This window comes from Ursus americanus, chromosome 5 (assembly GCF_024610735.1).
Source record: "Ursus americanus isolate L20-20 chromosome 5, mUrsAme1.1.p, whole genome shotgun sequence".
Taxonomy (NCBI): Eukaryota; Metazoa; Chordata; class Mammalia; order Carnivora; family Ursidae; genus Ursus; species Ursus americanus.
Genome location: NC_142131.1, coordinates 26,501,714 through 26,524,964, shown reverse-complemented (window position 1 = coordinate 26,524,964; position 23,251 = coordinate 26,501,714). Strand labels below are relative to the sequence as shown.

Sequence of the window (23,251 nt, the reverse complement as noted above, 5' to 3'; positions counted from 1 at the left end):
TAATAGTGATATAACAGGAGAGGTGGTAGTTATGCTTGTGGTGAGCATAGTATAATGCATAAACTTGTCAAATTACTAATTGTACACCTGAAAGTAATGTAATATTGTGTATCAACCGTAGTCAAAAAAATTTTTTTAAGAAAAAGAACAAAAATTATTGCAATGTATTTTATTTTGTATTTTAAAGAATTAGGCTTTTTTGCATTTATCTTATTTTTCTTTTCTTTTATTATTGAAGTATAGTTGACATACAGTGTTATATTAGTTTCAGATGTACAATGTAATAATTCAACAATTCTATACATTACTCAGCGCTCAACAGGGTATGTGTCCTCTCAATTCCCTTTATTTTATCCATCCCCCAGCCTGCATTTACTTTAAGTTATTGGCAATTCTGAAGTAAAAGTTATTTTCCCTGGGTTTTTATAAAGTGAAAACCCATACTGTAAGGAAGATTTTTAGGGACTAAATCATAGATCATAATTGAAATGCATTTAAATATTTAAAAAGGCATGGCTGGGGGTCTATAGATGACTGCAGAAAGAGTGGTTGATGGACAGTAACTTGGTTTTTTAAACTATTTATTTGTTTATTTGAGAGGGGAGGGGCAGAGGGAGAGGGAGAAATAGAATGTCTAGCAGACTCTATGCCGAGTGCAGAGCACGTCTTGGGGCTGATCTCAGTGCCCTGAGATCACGACCTGAGCTGAAACCAGGAGTCAGACACTTAACTGACTGAGCCACCAGGTGCCCCTGGATGGTAACTTGTTAACAGAGGGTTAGAAGCTTCTCTGTGGTGAGGTGGGAGGGAGATCTCCCCACATGAGGGGGCAATGGTCGCGCTCAAGTGTGTGGGACATTGCAAGGGACCTAAGGGGGGGCTGCTCAGGCTGTGAGACTCGCATGTGGGCGATGCTTCAGTCACCCAAGCATGTCATTCCAACAGCTCTGAGGACAGTGGGCGGGATGGTAAACTGCACTCTGGTGATGGCGGCAGAGCCCGCAGCGCGTGGCTCTTAGGTCTCCTGTGGGGAGTTGTTACTGTTGGATTGCCTGATCTGCAGTGTGGAAGGCCAGGTTGGTCATATTGTTTAATTCGGAGTCGGGATGTGCCGTGCCTCTTGGAAGGCCAGGCTGTAAGCTCTTCACACAGTTAGACAGTTAGCAGTTGTTGACTATACCTAGTCCCTAATGGAGATTTGAAGAGGTTTGTTTTTATTTTTTTATTTTATTTATTTTTAAGATATGTGTTTCTATTTTTTTTTTTTTTTTGCTTTTCTTAAAAGAAGTTTTTATTTTAATTCCAGTTAACATACTGAGGGGGTATGTTTTTACAGCTGAGGCTTATAGGGTGTTTGTTGTCATTGCTGTTGTTTAACTGGATTCCTTACCTTGCCTTTAAGTGGGAGGTACAGTTATGGCAGGTCAATTTTTTTGAATTTCTTTTTTTTTTTTTAAGATTTTATTTATTTATTTGACAGACAGAGACAGCCAGCGACAGAGGGAACACAAGCAGGGGGAGTGGGAGAGGAAGAAGCAGGCTCCTAGGGGAGGAGCCCGATGTGGGACTCGATCCCAGAACACCGGGATCACACCCTGAGCCGAAGGCAGACGCTTAACGACTGAGCCACCCAGGCGCCCCTCTTTTTTTTTTTTTTTAAGAGTTTTTAATTTATTTATGAGAGAGAGAGTGAGCAAGCAGGGGGAGGCAGAGGGTGAGGGACAAGCAGACTCTGTGAGCTCCGACCCCCAACAAGGGGCTCGATCTCACGACCGTGAGATCATGACCTGAGCTGAAACCAAGAGTCTGATGTTCAACCAACTGAGCCACCCCCCGCCCCGATTTTTTTGAGTTTCACGAGTCTATACTTAAAAAGAATCACCTCCCTATCTACGTGCAGGATTGTTTCATCTGTTTTCTAACCATCCAGGTATCAAAATATGAAAGTAGATAAATCAGTTATATACATTTAAATCAGTTATATACATTTAAAAGGAGAAGCCTCTGTGGGAGTGGAGGGAGTTCACTGCTTACAGAAGTCTTTGGAGGAGCTAGAGGAGTAATGTCAGGGAGCTGCCGCTGGAGCTTTGAGTTCAAGGGCACAGCACTGCAGACATGCTTCAGTGGTTAGCAAAATATAGCCACCACTGTTGCTCCCGTGTCTGCCTCTCAGGTCCGGGAAGCTGTTGCCTAGAAACCAGAACGCTGAAGCCGGGTGCTGGAATGGCCCCTCACTCACGCACATCTCCATGACTGATTTTCAGCCACAGGAAAATCACCCTACTCCTGCCTTCCCTGTCTTCCCAAGTGCATCGGTCGGTGCACCTGGTGGCACGGAACTTACATCCAGAACCACATTTACAAGGGAGGCTGGGGAGCGTAGCTTTAGCTTTCCATCTTGTCCACCTAGAAGGAGGCTGGGACGGAGGTTGAAAGACTAATAGACTATATCCACCAAACTCGCTTTGGTTGAAATCCTTGAACAACAAACACTGCTTAGTTAACATTTCTATAAAAGAAAAATAAATCAAGCAGTGTGTAGTTTGTTTCAGGGCCCACTTGGAAAAAGTTAAGGATTTCCCATTGACGTTTCTCGTAGTGGAGTTTGACTTCAACAAACCGACTGTCTCCCTTACATGAACGATTCTGTATCTGATCGTGCGGATGTGTTAGTTCAGAAAAGGCTGTAGGGGGCGCCTGGGTGGCACAGCGGTGAAGCGTCTGCCTTCGGCTCAGGGCGTGATCCCGGCGTTCTGGGATCGAGCCCCACATCAGGCTCCTCCGCTATGAGCCTGCTTCTTCCTTTCCCACTCCCCCTGCTTGTGTTCCCTGTCTCACTGGCTGTCTCTCTCTCTGTCAAATAAATAAATAAAATCTTAAAAAAAAAAAAAAGGCTGTAGAGGTTCATGCCAGTGGGTTAATTGTAATGAGGAGAAAGCAGAAGTTGCTTTGGTAATTACTCTTCTTGAACCTTTTAGAAATATGGATCTCTAACAATGCATGGTTCTTCGTTTAGTCTCTCCATGTAAGCTTTGTCCATTTCAGAGGATTCTTTCACATTTCCGCCTGGGAGTCTTAGGAGTAGTTACGGTAGAGTTCTGCCAAAACTTCGCGATGGATTTTCCCCCCCGTCTTCTGTCAAAACTCATTTTAATGAAAGAGAGAGTCCTTTCCCTGGGTTATCATCTAGAATTAAATCTTAAAGAAGAAGGATCGTAACTAATTTTTTGATTATCAGTTGAAGTGCTACATTCTAGCAGTAGAAAGATGTTTCTATTATAAATTGATAGAGTTATATGACAGTGATTTGGTGCTTACTGTCTTCCAGTATTTGAAGCTTAGCTCAAAATTTTCTTTGAATTTTTACGATTGTCTGAAAGGGGGACGCCCGGTTGGCTCAGTTGGTTAAGCATCTGCCTTCCGCTCAGGTCATGATCCCAGGGACCTGGGATTGAGTCCCGCATTGGGCTCCTTGCTCAGTGGGGAGCCTACTTCTCCCTCTGCTGCTCTCCTTGCTTGTGCTCTCTCTCTCTCTCTGACAAATAGATAAATAAAATCTGTACAAAAAAAAAAAAAAGATTGTCTTAAAGGCACGTTGCTTTATGAGGGCTAGTGCAATCCATATTATTATTGGGTAAACAGTTTGGAGGCCCTGGGAGGCATATCTATCATGACCTTATTAAAGCTTTAAGGGCTCAGTGGGCTTCTTTAACAAAATAGACACTTTACAATGACTGGATTATATTATTTTTCCATTTCTTAAATAGCGAAACGATCATGTTTCTTCATGAAATATTTCACCAAGGACTGAAAGCAAGGATAGCAAACTGGCCTACTCTAATTTTAGGTAAGTGCATGGTTTAGAGATAAAAGATTTTTTCTTAATATGACTATAGTTAAAGTAAAATAACTTCAACATCATTCAGCCTACGCTGTCCGAATTTCCCTGTTGACCTGTGAGCTTCCTTAGGTCCTGGGCATGTGTTTCTTTGCCCTTTCAGCCCTTTCTTACCCCTGGCCTGTCCTGGTGCATGTGGGGCTAGAGTTGCGCCCTGCCCCCGGGTGCATTCTACCAGATCAGTCATGCAGGTATCTGAGCTGGGAGGCCCCACGCACGTGTGACCCCGGTGCTGGGAGCTGCTCTCGGCCAGTCCCGTGGAGGGAGCAGAGTCCCTCCTCACCCTTTCGATACTTTACCAAGCACAAAGAGAAACTGCCATGTTTACTTCTTTTTTCCAGCTGATTTGTTTGATATTTTGCTCCCCATGTTGAACATTTATCAAGAATTTGTGCGTAATCACCAGTACAGCCTCCAAGTGCTTGCCAATTGTAAGCAAAACAGAGATTTTGACAAACTCTTAAAACAGTATGAAGCCAACCCTGCCTGTGAGGGGAGGATGCTGGAAACGTTCCTGACCTATCCAATGTTCCAGGTAAGTCATCTGGGATGCATTTCAGAAGTCACTTACAGTCTGGCCGTGCTGATACGGACGGGGACCGGAGCAAGGTGTGTAAGGATGCCCTGTGGGGAATTACGGCACACGTGCAGTCATCTGTCGTCTTGAGCTTGACCCTGAGATAAACAAATATATGCCACACATTTTCTGTCTGTGTAGTATAGGGAAGAAAAGCAGGCATCTTTTTTTTTTTTTTCTTTGAACCAGGCATTTTTGGAGCAATTAAATCAGGAAGGATTTTTTTGCAAAGTAGCACAATTTTCTCTTTACAGAAAGATTCCACACAGACTTCTTCCATGGAGTCTCCTCCTCCAGCATGTTTAAAAATATTATCAGGTTTACAGAAATAGGATGCTGTGCAAAAGTTCCAGTCTCTGCTGGCTGCATAAAAGGCTTCTGCGGGGTGGAGAGACTGCTGGGAAAGTCTTTGTTTTCCTGCCCATCCTCCCCGCCTCGTTAAATTGCCCATGTAGCTCATCTTGAGTTTGTCTGGAGCTCTGGGAGCAAAAGGAGGATGGGCCCGGTCACAGAAGCTGTGGAGGCTCTGGGGGCCCTGGCTGGACCTGGGGACCCTTGGCCCCTAGGGTTGCTGCTTTGAGGCTGGGGCTTGTCCTTACATTTACTTTCTGGCACTAGAGCACCCCGAGGGATCAAGCACCCTTGTGTTCCTGCCTCTATCTAGGGCTTTACCGTTAAGAGTCCATGAGTGAGGGCTGTGGAGGCCAAAATGTAAATCGAGTCTCCTATTCTTTTGAGAAGTGTCGATTCTGTTCTTTTGGACAAGCATTGACTGTTCTCATTGTGGAATTTACGGGGCTTCTGGCCAGGCCTCCAGATTGTCATGTGGTAAACCCATTCTCCTCATCATGTGCTAGGGCTTCTGCGGAGAGCTTCGCCCCCCTGAACCAGCATCACTGACCCCGGCCGATCGTTTTGTAGCCTCAGAAAGAAATGTTGCTCTGGTTCATAATTGTTTGTCGTAAAGTTTGTCAACCCTGCTTGAAATCCTGGAAGTCGCCATAGAGGTTTAGTAAGATTTTCAAAAACCAAAAGGATGCATTTGAAACAACTTAAATACAGTGAAACTTTATAATGTTCTTGTGTTCTTTCATGAAGCTGAGTTGTTTGAACTTTGCCTCTCTGAGGAAATATTTTGCAAGAAAAACTTCAAAGCAAAAAAAAAAGTTTGCTTTTTTTTTTTAACCTTATAAAAATTGTAATTTAAGCTCTTATTTATAGTGAAACAAACTTTATATAGTGCAATGTTCTGAAATTCTGTTTGAACCTTTGGCAGTTACCTCCGGGTTATGATTAAATACATGAAATTGTGTTTTTTCAGCAACTTCTCCTGAGGTGAATATTCAAAGATAGAGTTGTGAAAGGCACATGGAACATTCAGGGAGGTACCCAGCTCCCTTTCTGGCAGCCCATTGATGTCTTCCCAAGGCCTATTTAATTTCCCCTTGGTGTCATTCTCTTAGTGTTTTATTTTATTTTAAGATTTTATTTACTTATTTACGAGAGAGAGAGAGCGTGCGCAGGAGCAGGATAGAGGGGCAGAGGGAGAGGGAGAAGCCGACTCCCACTTAGCAGGGAGCCTGACTTGGGACTCAATCCCAGGACCCTGGGATAATGACCTGAGCTGAGGCAGATGCTTAACCAACTGAACCCCCCAGGTGCCCGTCACTCAATGTTTTAAAGTGACACAACTGCGTTAGGGGAGGTGTCCAAACACAATAGAATGTAGGACCTTGGAAAGCCCTTTGGACCATCTTACAAATGCTGAGATACTCTCCTACCACCTGCCCTCCTTTGCTGTGGATTTTAAGCCCAATAAGAATGGCTTCGCTCTTTGATGGACTCCAAAGAATTCCCATAATGTCGGGAAAGAACCACTGGACTGAGACTCTTTAGGAGACCTGGATGTCTTGCTCTTCATTTGTATCTTTGAGGAAAATAATTGAACCAACCTAAATCTCAGTTTCTTACTCTGAAAACTGAGGCACCTGAGCTCTAGTCATCTCCCAGAGCTCTAGCTCTCTGACTCTGGAATCCTAGGGGGGGCTACACCGGTTCTAAAAGTTTGGGTTGGGTAACTACGTGGCTGTGCAAGGAGCCTGGTGTTTGTTCAGGAACCCTTACCCCAAGGCTGCGGTGGACCCAAACCCTAGAATTTAGTTGAAGGGTCAGACGTTGAGGTTCTCTGGCTTCTTCCAGACCAAAGGCACTGGTTATGAGAACCGCTCTTCCGGGAGAAACCTCAAACTTGAAGAATTTAGCCAGAGTTGGTCCAAACTGCAAGAAATGTGCAAATTGAAAGAACATTGAATTGTCCCATTTATTTTATTGGCTTCCCTATAACTATTTTGAACAGACCAAGAGGGGAAACCATCAGAATTTGCTACCGAAGAGCCTCCTTCTCCTTGGGTGTCTCTCCTCTGTCTTGTTCATTTGGTGTCTCTTCTTCCCGCCTTCTCCGTAGGAATGACCATATGGAACACTTGGGGGGAAATTGCCCCATCTAGAACCTTGAAGGTTTTTTCTTACTAGGTACATCTGTCCTTCTTGTTCCCTTTGGGCTCTTTCACAAATGAGGGGAAATAGTCAAGGGAGCGTTGGCTTCCTCGGAGGATGTAACCGTTGCTGCTTCCCCCGTCTGTCTGTGTAGGCAGTGGTACCGCGGCACCCACACCTTGCTCTGGTGGAGGCCAGACCTTGGGACGGGGCGGAAGCACTACACTTCTTCTGCTATAAGGCAGCATTAGAAGAGGTGACCCTGGTTCATGCCACCAAGGGACCTCTGGCCATACTTTCTCTTGAGTCTAGACATGGGGGCAGAGGTTGGTGTGGGCACAGAGAGGCAATTGCCGGCCTTTAGCCTGTGTGTATGTAGAAGAGAAAGGTGTGATATTGTACCTTTTTCTGGGCTCTTTATCAAGTCCGTTGCTGCTGTTAACACCCTATGTTGAGCTATGGAAACATGGAGGAATGGTAGAATTTCGATGATAGTTCAATTTATCCTTAATTGAACTATCAGACCAATAAGTCCAAGTGTTGCCAAGAAAAACTTTGTTATGGAAAATAATGTAGTCATTAATATAATTTTTAATTAGCAAAGACAGTGGCTTGACGGGTACTGTTTAAATTGGCTTCAGCTGCTCATAAGCGCATAGGTAAGCCAATCATGCGATCTGCCCCTGACAAGAACAGTGCTGCGAGATGTTCTCCAGAAAGCAGCCACTTGGAGCTCCAGCCACCTCTTCGCTGTAATTGGAGAGCAAGCTAATTAATGTCTATAAAGTGACAAGGATTGTTCCATAACTGAAAGGAGAACTAAGATTCATCTGGACAGCACTTACTGTAATTCTTGGTTTGGGGGGGAACAGATTTATAATCAGCTCTTGGCCTTACAGATGAGCTCTTTGGAGAGCCATCCACTTCTCTACAGAACGTCCTTTCCCGGCTTCTTGGCAGCTTCAGGCTCGTTTTTTGCTCCAGCAGAAAGTAGAAAGGGCCAGTCTCTGAATTTCAAATCCATCTACTTGAATCTTAGCCAAGGAGCTCTCTAAAATAGACTTAATTAATGGGGGAAGATCGTGAAGCTATTGACTAAACTTAGTTTTGTGGGTTTTCAGTGCATGCATTCTAAGTGTCAGGCTCTCCCACTCCTACCTCCTTTGTTATGAAAAATTTAGTGCATTAGCTGTTGATTGCCTTGATTTTCTTGCAGGACTGCTGACTTAGAGGCAACTGTTATCCTTCATGGCACTGGGCGGAAGGGATATGTGAAAGTGTACGTATCCCGGGGGCCTTTTCCAGGAGAGGTTTTATGGGATGGAGAGACAGAAAGTGTCCTCCACATGTCTTACAGAGGGAGCGGTCTCCCTCCTCTAAGGAGTCTGTCTGAACTTCCAAAACCTTAATACGATGACATTCCCTAGGACGCGGTCCCAGAGTGTCAGCTGCAGATCCGTGTCTATGCTGATGGCACTGCCCTTTGTGCTCATGCATACACATGGGCCTGCAGTAAACAACAGTAAATAACCCCACGAAGGCCACCACCTGCACGAGAGCAAAAGCAGATCCGTGGATGGAGCTGCCGACACCTCGGGACAGGAGGGAAGGAGCTCGCCCAGCACCCTGGAGGCTGTTTTACTTTCTTCATTTTCACAAGTCTTTTCAAGGGCCCAGTGAGGTGCCAGGCCCCACAGAAGGGACCCAGTGGGCTCGTGCACCAGTTAGAGCCATGATCGTGGCTGGCTGTGGCATTTACTGTGAGACCGCTTCACGCTTTGTTTCCTCCTTAGCTCTGTAAAATGGGGAAATAACCCTTACGTTGCTCTGGAGCTTTGGGTGTGCACGCCAACCTCGAGCTCCGACCTGACCCATAGCGGCAGTATTACGGTTCCTGTTGTTCATGCGTGTTGTTGTTAAAATTAAGCCCACTGCCCCAGCTTTCTTAAAAATTTTAGTCTGTAAGCCAGTAAAAAATGAATATGTAGGATCCCTATAACTTGAGTTAAATCTCTACTGTATTCTATTAAAAATCTTCATAGGGCTGGTGGAGTTTCTGCTTTTGACAGAATTCAGGTAGTTTATCCATAAACAAAAGTATAAGTAAATAATGTAATTAAACAACACTTTTTACTGCTAGAAGGATGAGTTAAGGTGAAGTAGGATGAGAATTTAATAAAGGTGAATATATCTTCCCCTAAGTTTTAATTCTTAGAACATTGCAGTAGGATTATGAATTAAAAAAAAATTGTGGGGATGCCTGGTTGGCTCAATCGGCTAAGCATCTGACTTTGGCTTAGGTCATCATCTCAGGGTCCTGGGATCGAGCCCTGTGTGGGGCTCCCGGCTCAGCAGGGAGTCCGCTTGTCCCTCTCTCTCTTTCTGTCCCTCCCCCTCGCTCATGTTCTCTCTCCTTCTCAAAAAAAAAAAAAAAAAACATTTTTGAACAAATATATCTAAAATACAGGCTCATGTGACTTGATAATCACTGTGTGTTTCCCTATGAACCAATTTTCAAATCTTATGATTAGGAAATATAAGATTATATTAAAAAATCTAAAGAAACCACTCTTTCTTTGGAACATAATATTTTATTACTCTTGTGTTGTTGGTGAATGTGTGTGTGTGTGTGTGTGTGTGTGTGTGTGTGTGTAAGTTTGAAGCATAGTTCATTTCACAGCTGTGAAAGTAGAGACGAGCTTCTCAGACATGATGGCAGCATAGTAGAGAACGTCCGGGTTACTCATGCTGACCTCTTGCTCATGCCGGCCTTCACTGCATTCAGATCCCCAGGTATATCATCACACTTCATGAACTCCTAGCTCACACACCCCATGAGCACGTGGAAAGGAAAAGTCTGGAGTTTGCTAAATCGAAACTAGAGGAACTATCCAGGTATGTGGAGAACTGATAATAAAGGCTTGGTTCGAGAAAGCAGTGAGTTAGTCTCTGTGGAAACCTAATATATTTATGTCCAGGGAGCAAGAAGCAAGACACAGTGCAGCTTCTCAGATTCGCCTTAACGTGAAATGCTAGCTCTTCAGGGGGTGCTGAATCAGCTTACACATTAATTTTAACCACGAAAAAAAAATGTGTTTTTATAGCTTGTGAATTTATATAATTGAGATTATAGGTATATTTGGGTTTAAGTTAGAAAATGTTAACATTTCTTTTAGCATAATAGGAAAATGATTTTTCGTTGTATCTTTGTGTTCATATTTGGCAAGAAGCTAAAGAAAGTGTATTTTGGATTTTTCCGTGACTTTTCACTGTTTCAGGGAATTATTTACATCTGTGATCCTTCAGCTTATATGGAATAAATGGTATAAAGGTCTCTGATTTGCTCCGCCTCTAAGATATGGCATTCTAATTTCAATGAAGGGAGCTGTTCATAAAATAATATGTTGCTTTCCTGTTGCATTTATAAGCAGTATCCCCAGGGTACTTGAGTCGCTGACCCACTTGTCATTTAGAATCGTTACATACATTGGCTTCGGTTTGAGTCATGGCCGGTTGAAGCCTGGAGGTCTGCTCTCCCCACAGCCTCAGTTATACTGATCCAAGTTCAAAACTGAGCATCCCAGATAGAGCTCTTTGCACACCGGCTAGTATATAGAAAATCCGTCTCCCTGAGATCTGTCCGTGCTGTGTCTGACAGGATAATGCACGATGAAGTGAGTGACACTGAAAACATAAGGAAGAACCTTGCCATAGAAAGAATGATCGTAGAGGGCTGTGATATCTTGCTGGACACCAGCCAGACTTTCATCCGCCAAGGTAAGTCCTTATTCGGCGGACCCACGGTCTTAGCGATCTCTGCGACTGTCACAGTATCACTGGCAGATCCCGGAAGGCATTTTGGAGCAGGCTTGATGTAGCTGTGCGATTGATACTGTTCATGCAGGACATCCCCATGGCCTTGACCGAGGCTGTGGTTGAGGCCCACCTTTGTGCTGTTTCTTTTCAGGGGCCATGAAAAACAGCAACACAATAATAGTAAAGCACGAGTGGGACAATAAGTTACATTCTGACTGGACTGTCCTCCTCAGCGGACCAGACGTTCTCTACAGCTCCAAGGAGGACAGATCGGTCTGGCCGATGGGCGTGGCAGAGCCAGGTGGCGACGATACGCAGGCCCAGGCCCAAGAGAAACTTGCATTACTCAAAGCCCTTTCACATAGCGGTGGGGACAATGTCCGCAGTGAAAACAGCTGTCTCTTGTTCCCCTTCTTCATCAGCACTTCTGGATCAGCCCCACATGACATGATTTGATTCTGTTGGCAGCTCCAGTTGCCCAGTGAAATGTCTCTTGACCCCCGCCGGGCTTTGGCAATGGTGAAATGTGTCTTGTTGGTGGCATGTGTGCTTTGCAAGCATCTCCTAGTGTATGGAGCTTTTGGAGTGTTGAACCTGGAGAAGCAGCCGCCTCACAGCGCGTCTCCCTCCAGGGCTCTAAACCTCAGCCACAGCCCTTGCTCGGTGCTCAGGTGCTCTGAGGGGAGGGAGCATGCCCCACGGAGCTGATTTGAGACGACGCATTGCCCACATTTATAGTTTTGAACTTGGCGAGCAGTGGCACGAACTAGGATTAACCTTTAAGGTAGTGCCTGTTCCTACTGTGCCGATATCATTTGAAGATATTTGCATTTCCGTTGCCTACCAAAATGTGCTGCTTAACATTTTTTTTTTACCTCATCCAACAAGACATTGTTTGAGCTGTGAACATAAATTTTTGCACAGAATACTTAAAAAATGTAACACGTGCTGTTCTATTTTCCATTATTTATTTACAGAGAGAGAAGTTACACATATGTTAAAGTTTGGAAGTATATTTTAGGAAATGATAACTTCTCCCATTTTTGGCTTTTGATACTGATTTCCCTTTAAATATAGTGGGCTATAGTGGTAAACGACACCAGGCCTTCCTAATCCCCCTCTCTTCCTCCGCACAGACTGTGTCCCCACATGGCTTCCTACCTTCCTGGCCCTTGCCTGGCTCTGTGCCTTCCCGTGCGCTGTCCCCAGCCTGGGGACGGGGACTGCCCTCATCCATCCCTTCTGTGCCTGCGGAAGTTTGGCTTGTCCTCCCGGGCTCAGGTCAGACACCTCTGGGGAGCCTTTTACAATTTTCTCCTCATCTTTCTCTCCCCTTCCCGCCAGTTAGAATGAATTTTCCTTCCTCCTGGTTTCGAGGCCCCTCACTGCTCGTGCGTGTGTTTCGTCCTCTTGTTTATTACAGGTCCACGTTGGCACGCCAGTCGCTCCCAGCCATTGTAACTCTGAAGGGCCGTGTTTATGAGTCCTCTCCTGCCTTATATGCTGCTTTCCATTATAGATACCTGAAAGACGGTCATTGGAGTAAATTGAATTGCTTGTTGAATTGCAATTTTGGTTGTTAGATATCTTGTTTTGTATTTTTCTTGTGTTTGGGGTTCATGGAAAAAATACTAATTGACTAGAGCTATATAATACGTGAGAATGCAAACAAATGTTTCTGTAACTAGTATTCTATTTCTGAAAGATCTTTTGATTGGCAAGTATTATGATGCATAAACATTTATTTCTACAAACTTAGACTGCTCTTATCTAAGTTTGAAAAAACATCTCTAATGAAAAATACTGGAAGGCCGAGTATATTGAATATGTCGTTTTTTTTTCAATGCACCTGGAGGGAAAGCACTCATGAGCCGCTTCTCTTTTCGATTCCTGTCCAGATGTTATTGATTGCCTGTTTGTGCCACATGTGTAAAGCACTACTGTCACCTATTAATATAGCTGATGTTATTATTGTACTGATGTTGATATACTGATTTGTCTTTACAGTATTTTTCTGTATTGTTTGGCTGGTTAGTGTCTTTAGGAATTATTCAATAAAGTTGGTTTTAAAAAATCAGACCTGAATCCGAAAGTAGAAAAGAATCCAATGACACATAATTTGGGAAGTTTACATCGTTTTGCTTGGGTTGCTCCTATTATCACTTCTCCTAAATACCCTTAACAGACTTTAAAACCCAGTGAGGTAGGCTTCTTATTCTTTTAAACCTGAAGGATTCTATTTTCTTTGAAATGGACTACAACTTAGCTCTAATTGTCCGCTAGTATTTATGTTACTTTTAGGGATGGTATGAGGTATGTTTCAGTGTGTGTGTGTGTGTGTGTGTGTGTGTGTGTGCATATGCACAAATATATGTGTGGTTTCAATCATAAATGAATTGTTATTCTGAGGACTAGAAAAAAGAAGCCATCCAGGTCATCCAAAAGTTCTCCTTGAAACAGGGGCATCAGCTAATCTCGAATGTCAACCTGTGGGAATTTAGTGATTGAAATAACAGAAGCTTTACTGTAAATTGTTTCTAATTATTAAACAGTTGATGAGCAGAATGCAAAGGACTATATCATATGGCGGTCTGATAATGTCATTCATTTTCTAAAATCTACTCAAAGTTTGTGGAACCAAAGTGTAAGAGTCCGAGGCAATAGTAGGAAGACAGTATAGCCATGTCACTGGAGGTCAACTCCTGCCTCCTCTTCCTTGTTGTAGGATACCGGGCAATTTACTTAAACTTCCTTTGCCTCAGTGTGCTCTCCTTACATTGGAGTTAATAGTACCCAACTTTGAGGGATGTGGTGAAGATTACATGAACTAGTAATGCCCACAAGAGCATCTAGTCTAGTGCCTGTGAGAGTACGATGTAAATTTAAAAACTAAGATCTAAATTTTAGAATGAGTTTCTATTTTTCAAAAACATGAAATATATATGGATATTTAGTAGACGATAAGGCACTCTGAGTTGACATTTTGCACAAAACCCATTATGCAGAGTCAACGTCTTGTGGAAATGTGAATTAGGATCATTAAGTGAAGGTGACCGAATTCAGAGCTAAATGCATTTCAAATGAGACCTGGACGTCTGTGGTACCTTAATCGTTCCCAGACTGGAAATCGTGTCCTTTCAGTGTAGCAGTGTTCTTTGGAATTGTAACATGGCATCTGGAAATAAGTGTACCTTCTCAAATACCTAACCAAATAACCTGGAAATTGCTCTTTGTTGCTTCTCACTACTCAGTGGAATGAAGAATAAGGGCATTAGCCAGTCTTGAAAGCCACTCTTTCAGAATTTAGTGATTGAATTAACAGAAGTTTTGTTGTAAATTGACCCCAATTATTAGGTTGACCGACGATAGAGATGCAATGGACTGTGTTGCAGCAATGTTCTGATATGGAGGAATTACTGATTTAGTACTAAATATTCCTTTAATTTGTATTAGAGAGGAGTCTCCAAGTCTTATGTTGTGTTGAAACACCAGGTCAAACATAAAATGAAATGTGAAAACAAATCCTCCTAACATGTTTTTTCCAATATGATTATTTTATAAACCAAACAATAGTGTTGAAATTGCTCACTTTTAATTCTGATGTATAGACTTCTGTATATACCTAATATACATAGTGACATGAACAGTTACGGATCAAACAGATTAGTGTATTGTTGCCAAGGAAACATTTATTTTTTTTCCCTGAAAGGTGAATTTCACAGTATTACTAATATCTGAGCTAACGGTATATTCTGTAATTTCTGTTTTACAAAATCACTAAATGCTAGAAGCGCTTAATAACACATGATATTGAGTCTTCATGAACTTGGTGATAACCTTTCTGAAAATGACTCCTAGACCCGTTTATCCACCAGGATGTTTGTCTGAAGCGCCAGTCTTTCACTCTGCCCTAACTGATCTCACGACCACCCATGGCAAAGCTAGAATGTACTGTCTTCTCCCATCCGATCCCTTCCCAGGGGTCAGTTTTAATGTTGCTGAATCCGCTGCTATCTCCTGGCATTGCCGCTCACTCCGGTGTGACCTTAAGAGAGCTACTTAGGTCCTCGGGCCTCAGTTTCCCTTCTGTGAACTGAGGGGTGAGCCAGGTCCTCCGAAGGAGCTCCTTTGGCTTTGATTCCACCCTTGAGCCTCATGAGTACAATCGTTCTGTTACTTGCTCATTTCTTCCGTAGGCATTCTGCCTTCTGCTCTCCCCACCCCTCCTTTACTCTTCAAATTTAATTACTTGCTGCCTGTGCTCTCTGACAGCTTGCTCCCACCTGCCTCACCTCCTCCTTTCCCTTTCCTCTTGCCCCTTCTCTTCAGTGGAGTCAAGCCTTCTCCTGCCCCTTGTTCCCCAGTCCCACACCCTCCCCCAGGACTCCTTCCATGCTATTCTTTGCCCCCACCCTCCAATAGTTGCCTACTTTGCCTCTGTGAGGCAGCCCCACCTAAACACTCACCTGACTAGATGGAATCTGGACATGGAGGCTTGGAACCCCCTTGCCCCCATGCACTTCTTTAGTTCTCTGTTAAAGTAGATGCTATTTGGAACATTCATATGCTAATGTGAACATTTTGTGACCCACAGTCATAGTTTTGCCATTTTACAAATACGAGCAACTTTAGTGGGGTTTTGCCCACTTATGGAAGTAATCTATGCTCATTAAAAAAAAAAATTAAGAAATGCATAAAATGTATGTAGAGGAAATGAGGTTGCCTGCAATCTCATTTTTAGTGCTGAGCCCTGTTAATATTAAAGGGTTGGATATGCATTTAATGGTTCCTACGGGACAGATGTGTGCCTTTGTAAGGCTGCATTTGGGGTAGGTGGCAGACTGAACAAATAGTAGAAATATTGCCGACTCAAGGTAATTCAGAAGTCAAGGTATTTACAAGAATCTTTCCAGTACTTTTTGGTTTGATATCTAACTTAGATTGGAATTTTATTTTGTGGGGAGAGGGAGGTCATTATTAGGGTGAAATTATAAAGTCTATGTAGAGCTTCTCGCATTGAATGGAAGACAGTTTGCTCACAGGAATTCTCTGGGTATGGACTTTATGACTTCTCTTCCATTTAGATTCCACAAAGAATTTTTCTCACACTTTATTTATTTATTTATATTTTATTTGAGAGAGAGAGAGAGTGCGTGAGAGCGCAAGGGAGGGGAGGGGCAAAGGGAAAGGAAGAGTGAGAACCCAAGCAGTCTCCACACCCAGCGCAGAGCCCGTGTGGGGCTTGATCCCACAACCCCAAGGTCACAGCCTGAGCCAAAATTAAGAGTCAGACACCCAACTGACTGAGCCACCTAGGCACCCCATCATACATAATTTAAATGTAACCTGACATAACTGCCTTTTAAAAATTAACTAAATTGCACTGAATTGTGTAATTTGTTTATCTTTATAGTATACATGCATTATAAATTTCATTTTTTAAATACAAAGTAAACTTTACTAATATGCTCTTTGTCTACCTTCATGGCCTCAGGAAGAATAAATTTTATTTTTATTATGTTACTATTATTATATGTAATTATACAATATTCTTATTCTTAATAAGTTGACTGAGATCAGAGCACCAAGGGACAGATGGCAGAAGTGCCTTGTTTTTGAATTCCAGCGTGGCTCTCTTTCCAACTTATTTTAAAGTTTATAGATGAATAATCAAGTCTGAAGTGTTTCACGAAAGTAGGAGGAATTACTTGGACCCTTAAAACGCAGTGCATTGTCTCTTCTGCTCAGAGTGTAGCGGGTTCACTTCCAGTGGTGCATCGAATAAGCCCTTGGTATCTTGGGAAACAGGCCCTAGAGTTATTGCATCAAGAACAGCTCTCACTTGGCAGAATTTTAATTGCTGTGTATTCTTCACTTTTGTGATCACCAGGTTCTCTTATTCAAGTACCTTCTGTTGAGAGGGGGAAACTTAGTAAAGTTCGCCTGGGTTCATTGTCTTTGAAAAAGGAAGGAGAAAGACAGTGCTTCTTATTTACAAAACACTTTTTAATTTGTACGAGAAGCTCAGGAGGAAAGCTGCATCTGCTCAAGGTACGGGTTTATGTGACTATTCCGCTAATGTCCATGCACTCGAGAGGCGCTGAGGTTAATTTAATTATGGCTTTCCCATGCCTGGTATCATAAAACCCAGATTGTCACAAGTGCATAGTGAGGCAATGTGCAGTTGCTAAGCTTGACGTGTACTTTGTTGCCAATGGTATCCAAAATAATAGAAATTGAAGTGTGTCTTTCCATAAAGAAGTGCAATTAACATCACCTGGAAAGAATGACGACTATTAAGCTACAAAAATCCTGTTAAGTCACTTCAGTGTACTGATCTAATATTTGCTATATGCTATTTTATCTTGCTCTATACGGAGAGTCGGCAAACCACGGCCCGCAGCCTGTTGCTTGTTAATACAGTTTAATTGTCACGCCGCCACGCACGTGTTTACATATTGTCTGGCTGCTCTCATGCTCGTTAAAATGGCAGGTTGGAGTGGCTGCGATAGCGATCATATGGCTTGCAAAGCCTAAAAGATGTACTATCCGGCTCTTTATAGGAGAAGTTTGCCCATCTCTACCTTCTGCTATTAGTGCCTGAAATCTCACCCCGCGCCATGTCGATGGCTTTGGACCGCGTATACAGCGCTCCCTGGCTGGTGGGCTCAGCTGCGCTCACTCTCAAGGTGCCAACCAGTCTCCCGCAGACCGACTTGGTCAATTTGTAAACACTAGGAGTGAGAGTGGGTTGGGGCAGAAGAATCATGAAGTTCAGTGAGTTTAATTACTTTTACGCAACTATATTTAGTTTTGAAATCTATGAAAAATTATTTATGATGCAGAACTGTTGTGCTTTCTTCTGTGGCAATTTGAATGAAAGGTTTATAAATCTGAGCTTCCCCACGTATGCAAGACTGTCAGCCTCTTAATGAGAAACTGGTTTGTTTCCAGACAGGTGGGGTTCTCTCTCTAATAGAATGTACGTTGATCGAGGAGCCCGATGCAAGTGATGATGACTGTAAGTCACATTCTATCTCTTAGAATTATGGTAGAATAACAAGTCTTACGGCTTTTATCTACTTGTAGCTAAGACGAGCTGCTTAAGGAGGCAGGGAAGATGTTGAGAATACACTCCCTGAAGTCATTTATATATGAAAAGTTCTGTTGAATCATTTAACCTGTGATTAAATGATGTGGGAGTGGCAAACTTTGGGAATTCACAGTTCACTGAATTGGTCTCATGATAGGGACTTTTTCAGTGGCAGACAGAGAAGAAAGGAATTGAATTAGAGAGTGTTGGCATTCTGTAGATTATGGAAATAAAAAAAAACAAAACAGGAAGTGAGTAGGAGACAGGGATCCTAGTCCCGAGTAACCCGCTGACCTCAGCTTCTTTATGTACTTCTGAGCTTAGTAAAGGCTTCCCCTTGCCCGAGAAGTACCATGTTCCTGAAATGAAATTCTGGATTTGAACACACATCAATCATCTTACTAGAACTCTGTGAAAGCAGCTGTCACTCACGTTTTTGTATTCACATCTAATTGTTTGCTTTGCGTGTGTTGAAGCCAAAGGTTCTGGGCAAGTGTTCGGACACCTGGATTTTAAAATAGTAGTGGAGCCTCCTGATTCTGCCCCTTTCACTGTAGTCTTGTTAGCACCTTCACGCCAGGAGAAAGCTGCCTGGATGAGCGACATAAGTCAGGTAAGCAAGTGGCATCTGCCATAAGTTGTGTTGTTGTTGTTGTTGTTGTTGTTTTTAATTTCACAACATAAACTTGGAGGGGGGAGATTTTTTAGTTATTTTGTTTTTATTAAAAAACTTACACCTGGTTGCTCTGGTCACTGCTATCACCCCTGTGTATCTTGTTAGCTGGGACCATTTGTTACTGTTGTTTTTCTTTGTAAGGTTACAATTTACCTGAAATGTGGTCCTTGCATGTTAGTTCCTGGGCACTTTTGTACAGGCTATAAGTGTAATCAGTTGTGTTGAGCAGTGTTAAAATTGCCCTGTGAGGAATAAATTCTCCAGTGACCCCCCCCCCCCACTAGATTATCTTTGGCTTACTTGTTTCTGACGTAGGAAAATGGTGAGAGATACAAAAACAGCTAACAAGGGCTGTGGTGAGAAATCACAAATGAAAGAATCACATCAGAGAAGAGATACCGTCTGTAGTATGAAACCTGAAAATGAGCTTTCCTGTATTTTATATCGAAACAAATCAGGCAACCGATTTGTTTACTTTTCCTTGATCCGCAATGCCCAGTTAAGGAATTGCTGCATTTATTCAGAAATCGGAAATATATCAAAACTTGTTGTGATAGGGCTTAGGCATTCCTAAATTCAAGCTCCACATCAGTTTTTACTCCATTAGCCGATATCAGAGAAAAATGTTCATGTAAGGAAAATATTAAAAGAAGACTTGGTGATTATTTTCTATGTTATTAACTCAAAGAAGATTGGGGCAAATGGAAAAAGAATATACTGTAGATTCAAATGCCTTCTTTTTTTCTGAAGAACACATAGTAATTTATGTGTAAAACTTAGGTAAAAATGTTAATTTTTTCTGAGTGACTGAAAACTGAGGGAAAATAGACAATGAAGGGCAAAATAATTTTTTATATGTCAAAAGAAAGCTTACAGACATAGTCTAATTTGACTGTGATAATAGTATTCTGAAGGTAAACAAGTATCAGCCCATTTCACAGGTGAGGAACCTGAGGTTTAGAAGGCTAAGTGTTTGTCCAAAGTTATACAACTGCGTTGAGTCAGGATCGAAACCTAATCCAGGTCTTCGATTAGCATTCTTAACAACCTGTACAGGAGTGCTGGATTTTGCTTATATACCCCCAGGACTCCTTTGATGGTGAATCAATAGCTTGAAGTGAGGCACTTCTCTGGCCAGAAAAAGAATGAAAACATGGGATCTTCTGTATTTGCATACTTATATCCTTGTGGTGATTTATTAATACTTTCGTTAGCTCTGTGCTGTATGAATTAATACTTTAGTCTCTGTTTGTAATACATCTCTTACCTTACGAAACTCTGAATCACTCACTGGTTCTATGAATGTTTTTTGAGCAATCGACATATGCTACCAGGTATTGTGTAGGTATCAGGGAAATGCGATGATCCCTGGCCTCAAAAAGATAGGCAGGCCAGTAGGGAAGAAAGGTCAGTGGACAACTTAATGCAACAAAATTTTGTAGGTGTTGTGAAGCCAAGATAAGTAGAAAGAATGAGGAGAATAAGAGTAGACAAAGGTGATGTACTAGCTGCTTCTAGCTTCTACCTTATGATATGACTGAGGCTCCTAAGATACAGAATTGATAAAGGCTCCAAGCTTCATTATCATGCCTGGTGAGGCACTGCTACGCAAGAAAGACCCCTGGGTGCATGGATGATCCTATAACTGGTTTTTTAAAGAAAGGGTACAATCTTTGTCTGCCATAAGCATCCACGTGAGTCTTCCTACTTAGACTCCATCTCGAGGCTGAAGTATACAACTTCTTCGTAGTTTTCCCCAAGTCTCTATGGCTAGTATGTTACATTCTTCTAGATTGTATCTGCAAGTGAATTAGAGAATAAAGCTGACAGAAGTTCGATCTTTCTGAGTGACAATGGTATAATTCATGGACTTGCTCTGTTTGATGGAGCCTTGATGTTGTGTGGCTTTGACACAAATTATTTCATTCATTCAACAAATATATTTATGCAGTGATAGTGTATATCAGGCACTGCTTAGACACCTGTGATATACCATGAGCAAAAGAGGTAACAACAACAAAAATTCTCTGACCTCATGTAGCTTGCATTCTAGTGAAAGGAAGATCAAAAATAAACAATAAATGTAATACATAAGTACATACTGTTTCATGCTAGAAGGGGATAGGACAGAATAGGAAAGATTGCACTACAGGGGGTAGGCTGCAGGAGACATCCAAACAAAGACTGGAGCAGGTGATAGAAATACCATGTAGATATGTGATGAAGGGAAAGTGATTTCAAAGAGGGGGAAGAGCCACTGTGAAGACTCTAAAGTAGGAAGACACTGCCTATTTTGAGGAATAACATAAAGCCAGTGGGGCTGAAGTGGAATGTATGAGAGGGAAAATAGGAAGAGAGGAAGTCAGAGAGGTCCCAGAGGTCCAACCAGAGAGGGGGCCCTAAACCAATGAAAGGGCTTTAGCTTGTACTTTGAGTCAGATGAAAAGCTCTTAAAGAGTTTGACAAAGGAATTCCATGATCTGACTTAAGTTTTAAAGCGATCTCTTTGCCTGCTCTGTTGCATATGGACTGGGAGCAGAGGGCAAGGGTGGCAGCAGGGAGCTGAATGAGAAGCTGCTGGAGTAACCCAGGTGAAAGTTCCTGAACACTCTGATCCGCATGACAGGAATGGAGCTGGAGATGAGGGTTGTGATTCTGGATTCATTTTGAAGGTAGAGCCAAACAGGGTTTTATTATGGCTTATATTTGGGGTGTGAGAGAAAAAGAAGAGTCAAGGATGTCTTCAGAGTTTTTGGCCTGAGCAACTGGAAGAATGGAGTTGTCATTAATGGAGGTTTGCGGTGAATATCAGAAGCTTACTTTAGATAGGTTCAGTTTCAGAAGGCTGTTAAATATTTGCATGGAGTTGTTTAGGGGAGAGGTCCAGGTGGGAGAGTCTGTGTCATTTAGGTCATATTTAAGGCTGTGAGAGTATTGAGACCACCTAGGGAATAAGTAGAGATAGAAACGAGGAAAGGGCCATGGACTGAGTCAGGGGTCGTGGAGAACAGCGAGAGGACTGAGAACATTCCTCTAGTGTGGTAGGACAGCCATGAGGGTGTGGTGTCCTGGAAGTCAAGTGAGGAAAATGTCCCAAGGAGGAGGGAGTGGTCAGGCGTCTACTGCTGCTAAGGGCTGAGTCCAGTGGTGAGCGCTCTGAGGTACTTAGCGATTTTGCCCAATGCAGGGTTTGATTAGTGGGTTGTAGGGACAGAGTGCTCCTCTGCGGGTTGAGCCTAGCCTGCCACCTAGCAGCCTGCGTCTCAACTGGCTTTGTTCTCTGCTTAAAGTATTTTCATTTTACGGGGAATATTATGTGCTATAGATACATTGATGGTATTCGTCAGTCTCCCAATATGTCTCTGGACATATTCATTATTAATAAGGTGAGCCCACTGAATGCTTGAAAATGTACTGTTTAATATTTTATTATGTATATGTAAAAATGTGGACATAAAAAGGAGCTAAAAATACTCCCAATACTCAGCACACTAAATTAATATTTATCAAAGTATTTCCACAGATAACTATGGTAGAGTTGCCTGAGGGTTTTTGTAAGCTTGCAGATTCCTGAGTCTACATTCCAGACAGCACCCCCCCAGGTTTAACAAGCTCCACAGATCACTTTTGCACAATTAAATTGGAGAACTTTTGCCCTGAAAATCAGTGGTGTCCATTTCTAAAACCTCCACAGTCTGCCGTACAGAAATATTTTTAAAGTTTGGCTCCCAGTGTCTATATACATCATTTTCGTGTTTTACCTCATTGACATCTTTCAATATTCCTGAAGATTCTTCATATTGGTGTCTTCAGATGGCCACACGCACTACCACGTTAACATACCAATTTTCCAGGTTTTCCTAAATAGTTGGATAAATTCCAGGTTTTAGCATTAATATGTGATGTGGTGCCAAACATTGTTACACAGGGAGTTACTTTCCCTTTCAAGGTCCCTTGTTGGCATATCTTCCCCACAGAGGGTGAGGTTGGTACAGAGGGACTGATCACTTCCATGACTTCCTGATTCATGACTTGACAGACTGCCCAAACGCAAGAAATCTGTAACTTGTTATTTCACTGCATCATCAGCAAGATACCTGTGCAACTTTTTTCTGAGTCCTGTGCCATTGTTGAGTTTTGTCATATTTATCACATCTTCCTATCTAATGGAAATGTGGTACGATTCTCTACTGGTTTTGATTTACATTTTTATAACTATCAATATGATTAACATTTTCTATCATTTCTGTTTCTTATCTGTTTATACCAGATGGACATTTATTCATTGGAGCTATCCCTACAGACTAGAGAAATAAGCATTTTCCTTCAAGTCAAATTATGAATATGTTCTCCATTATTTTATCATCTTTTTTTTGTCACTCTATTTTGCTAGATCTTAATTTTTTTGTGACTTGACTTAAAGCCACCTTGCTAAAGTTATTGTACCATATTACGCTAATCACATATGGCTCTTATTTAAGATAATAAAGTGGTTTCTGAATATTGATACAATCCTAGTTTCACATAAAGAACTCGATACAAAAATTAAGACTATTGGTTCTGCCAGACCTTTTTCTCTGAAGCTGTAATTTTTAGAAGTAACAATTGCTCGAATGATTAATTACACCTTTAGTTACACCAGTAGGGCCATAATTAACTGTTGGCACCTCCAGCAAAATGAACAAATAGCTAATG

The 23,251-nt window shown here is 42.3% G+C and overlaps 1 protein-coding gene across 4 annotated transcripts in view; it reads left to right on the top strand.

Annotated features, from left to right (window-relative positions):
• RASGRF2 (Ras protein specific guanine nucleotide releasing factor 2) overlaps nt 1-23,251 on the top strand; it is a 231,173-nt gene that overhangs the window by 96,318 nt on the left and 111,604 nt on the right. For 3 of the 4 annotated variants that reach the window (XM_045796370.2, XM_045796369.2, XM_087862028.1), the window contains exons 6-12: nt 3,768-3,847; nt 4,240-4,433; nt 9,757-9,866; nt 10,630-10,748; nt 16,678-16,838; nt 17,742-17,808; nt 18,357-18,493. In XM_045796370.2, the coding sequence (XP_045652326.1) occupies nt 3,768-3,847; nt 4,240-4,433; nt 9,757-9,866; nt 10,630-10,748; nt 16,678-16,838; nt 17,742-17,808; nt 18,357-18,493 (868 nt within the window). Of the gene's footprint in view, nt 1-3,767; nt 3,848-4,239; nt 4,434-9,756; nt 9,867-10,629; nt 10,749-10,938; nt 11,089-16,677; nt 16,839-17,741; nt 17,809-18,356; nt 18,494-23,251 lie in introns of all 4 variants that reach the window. The other variant, XM_087862029.1, reaches the window with a different exon arrangement.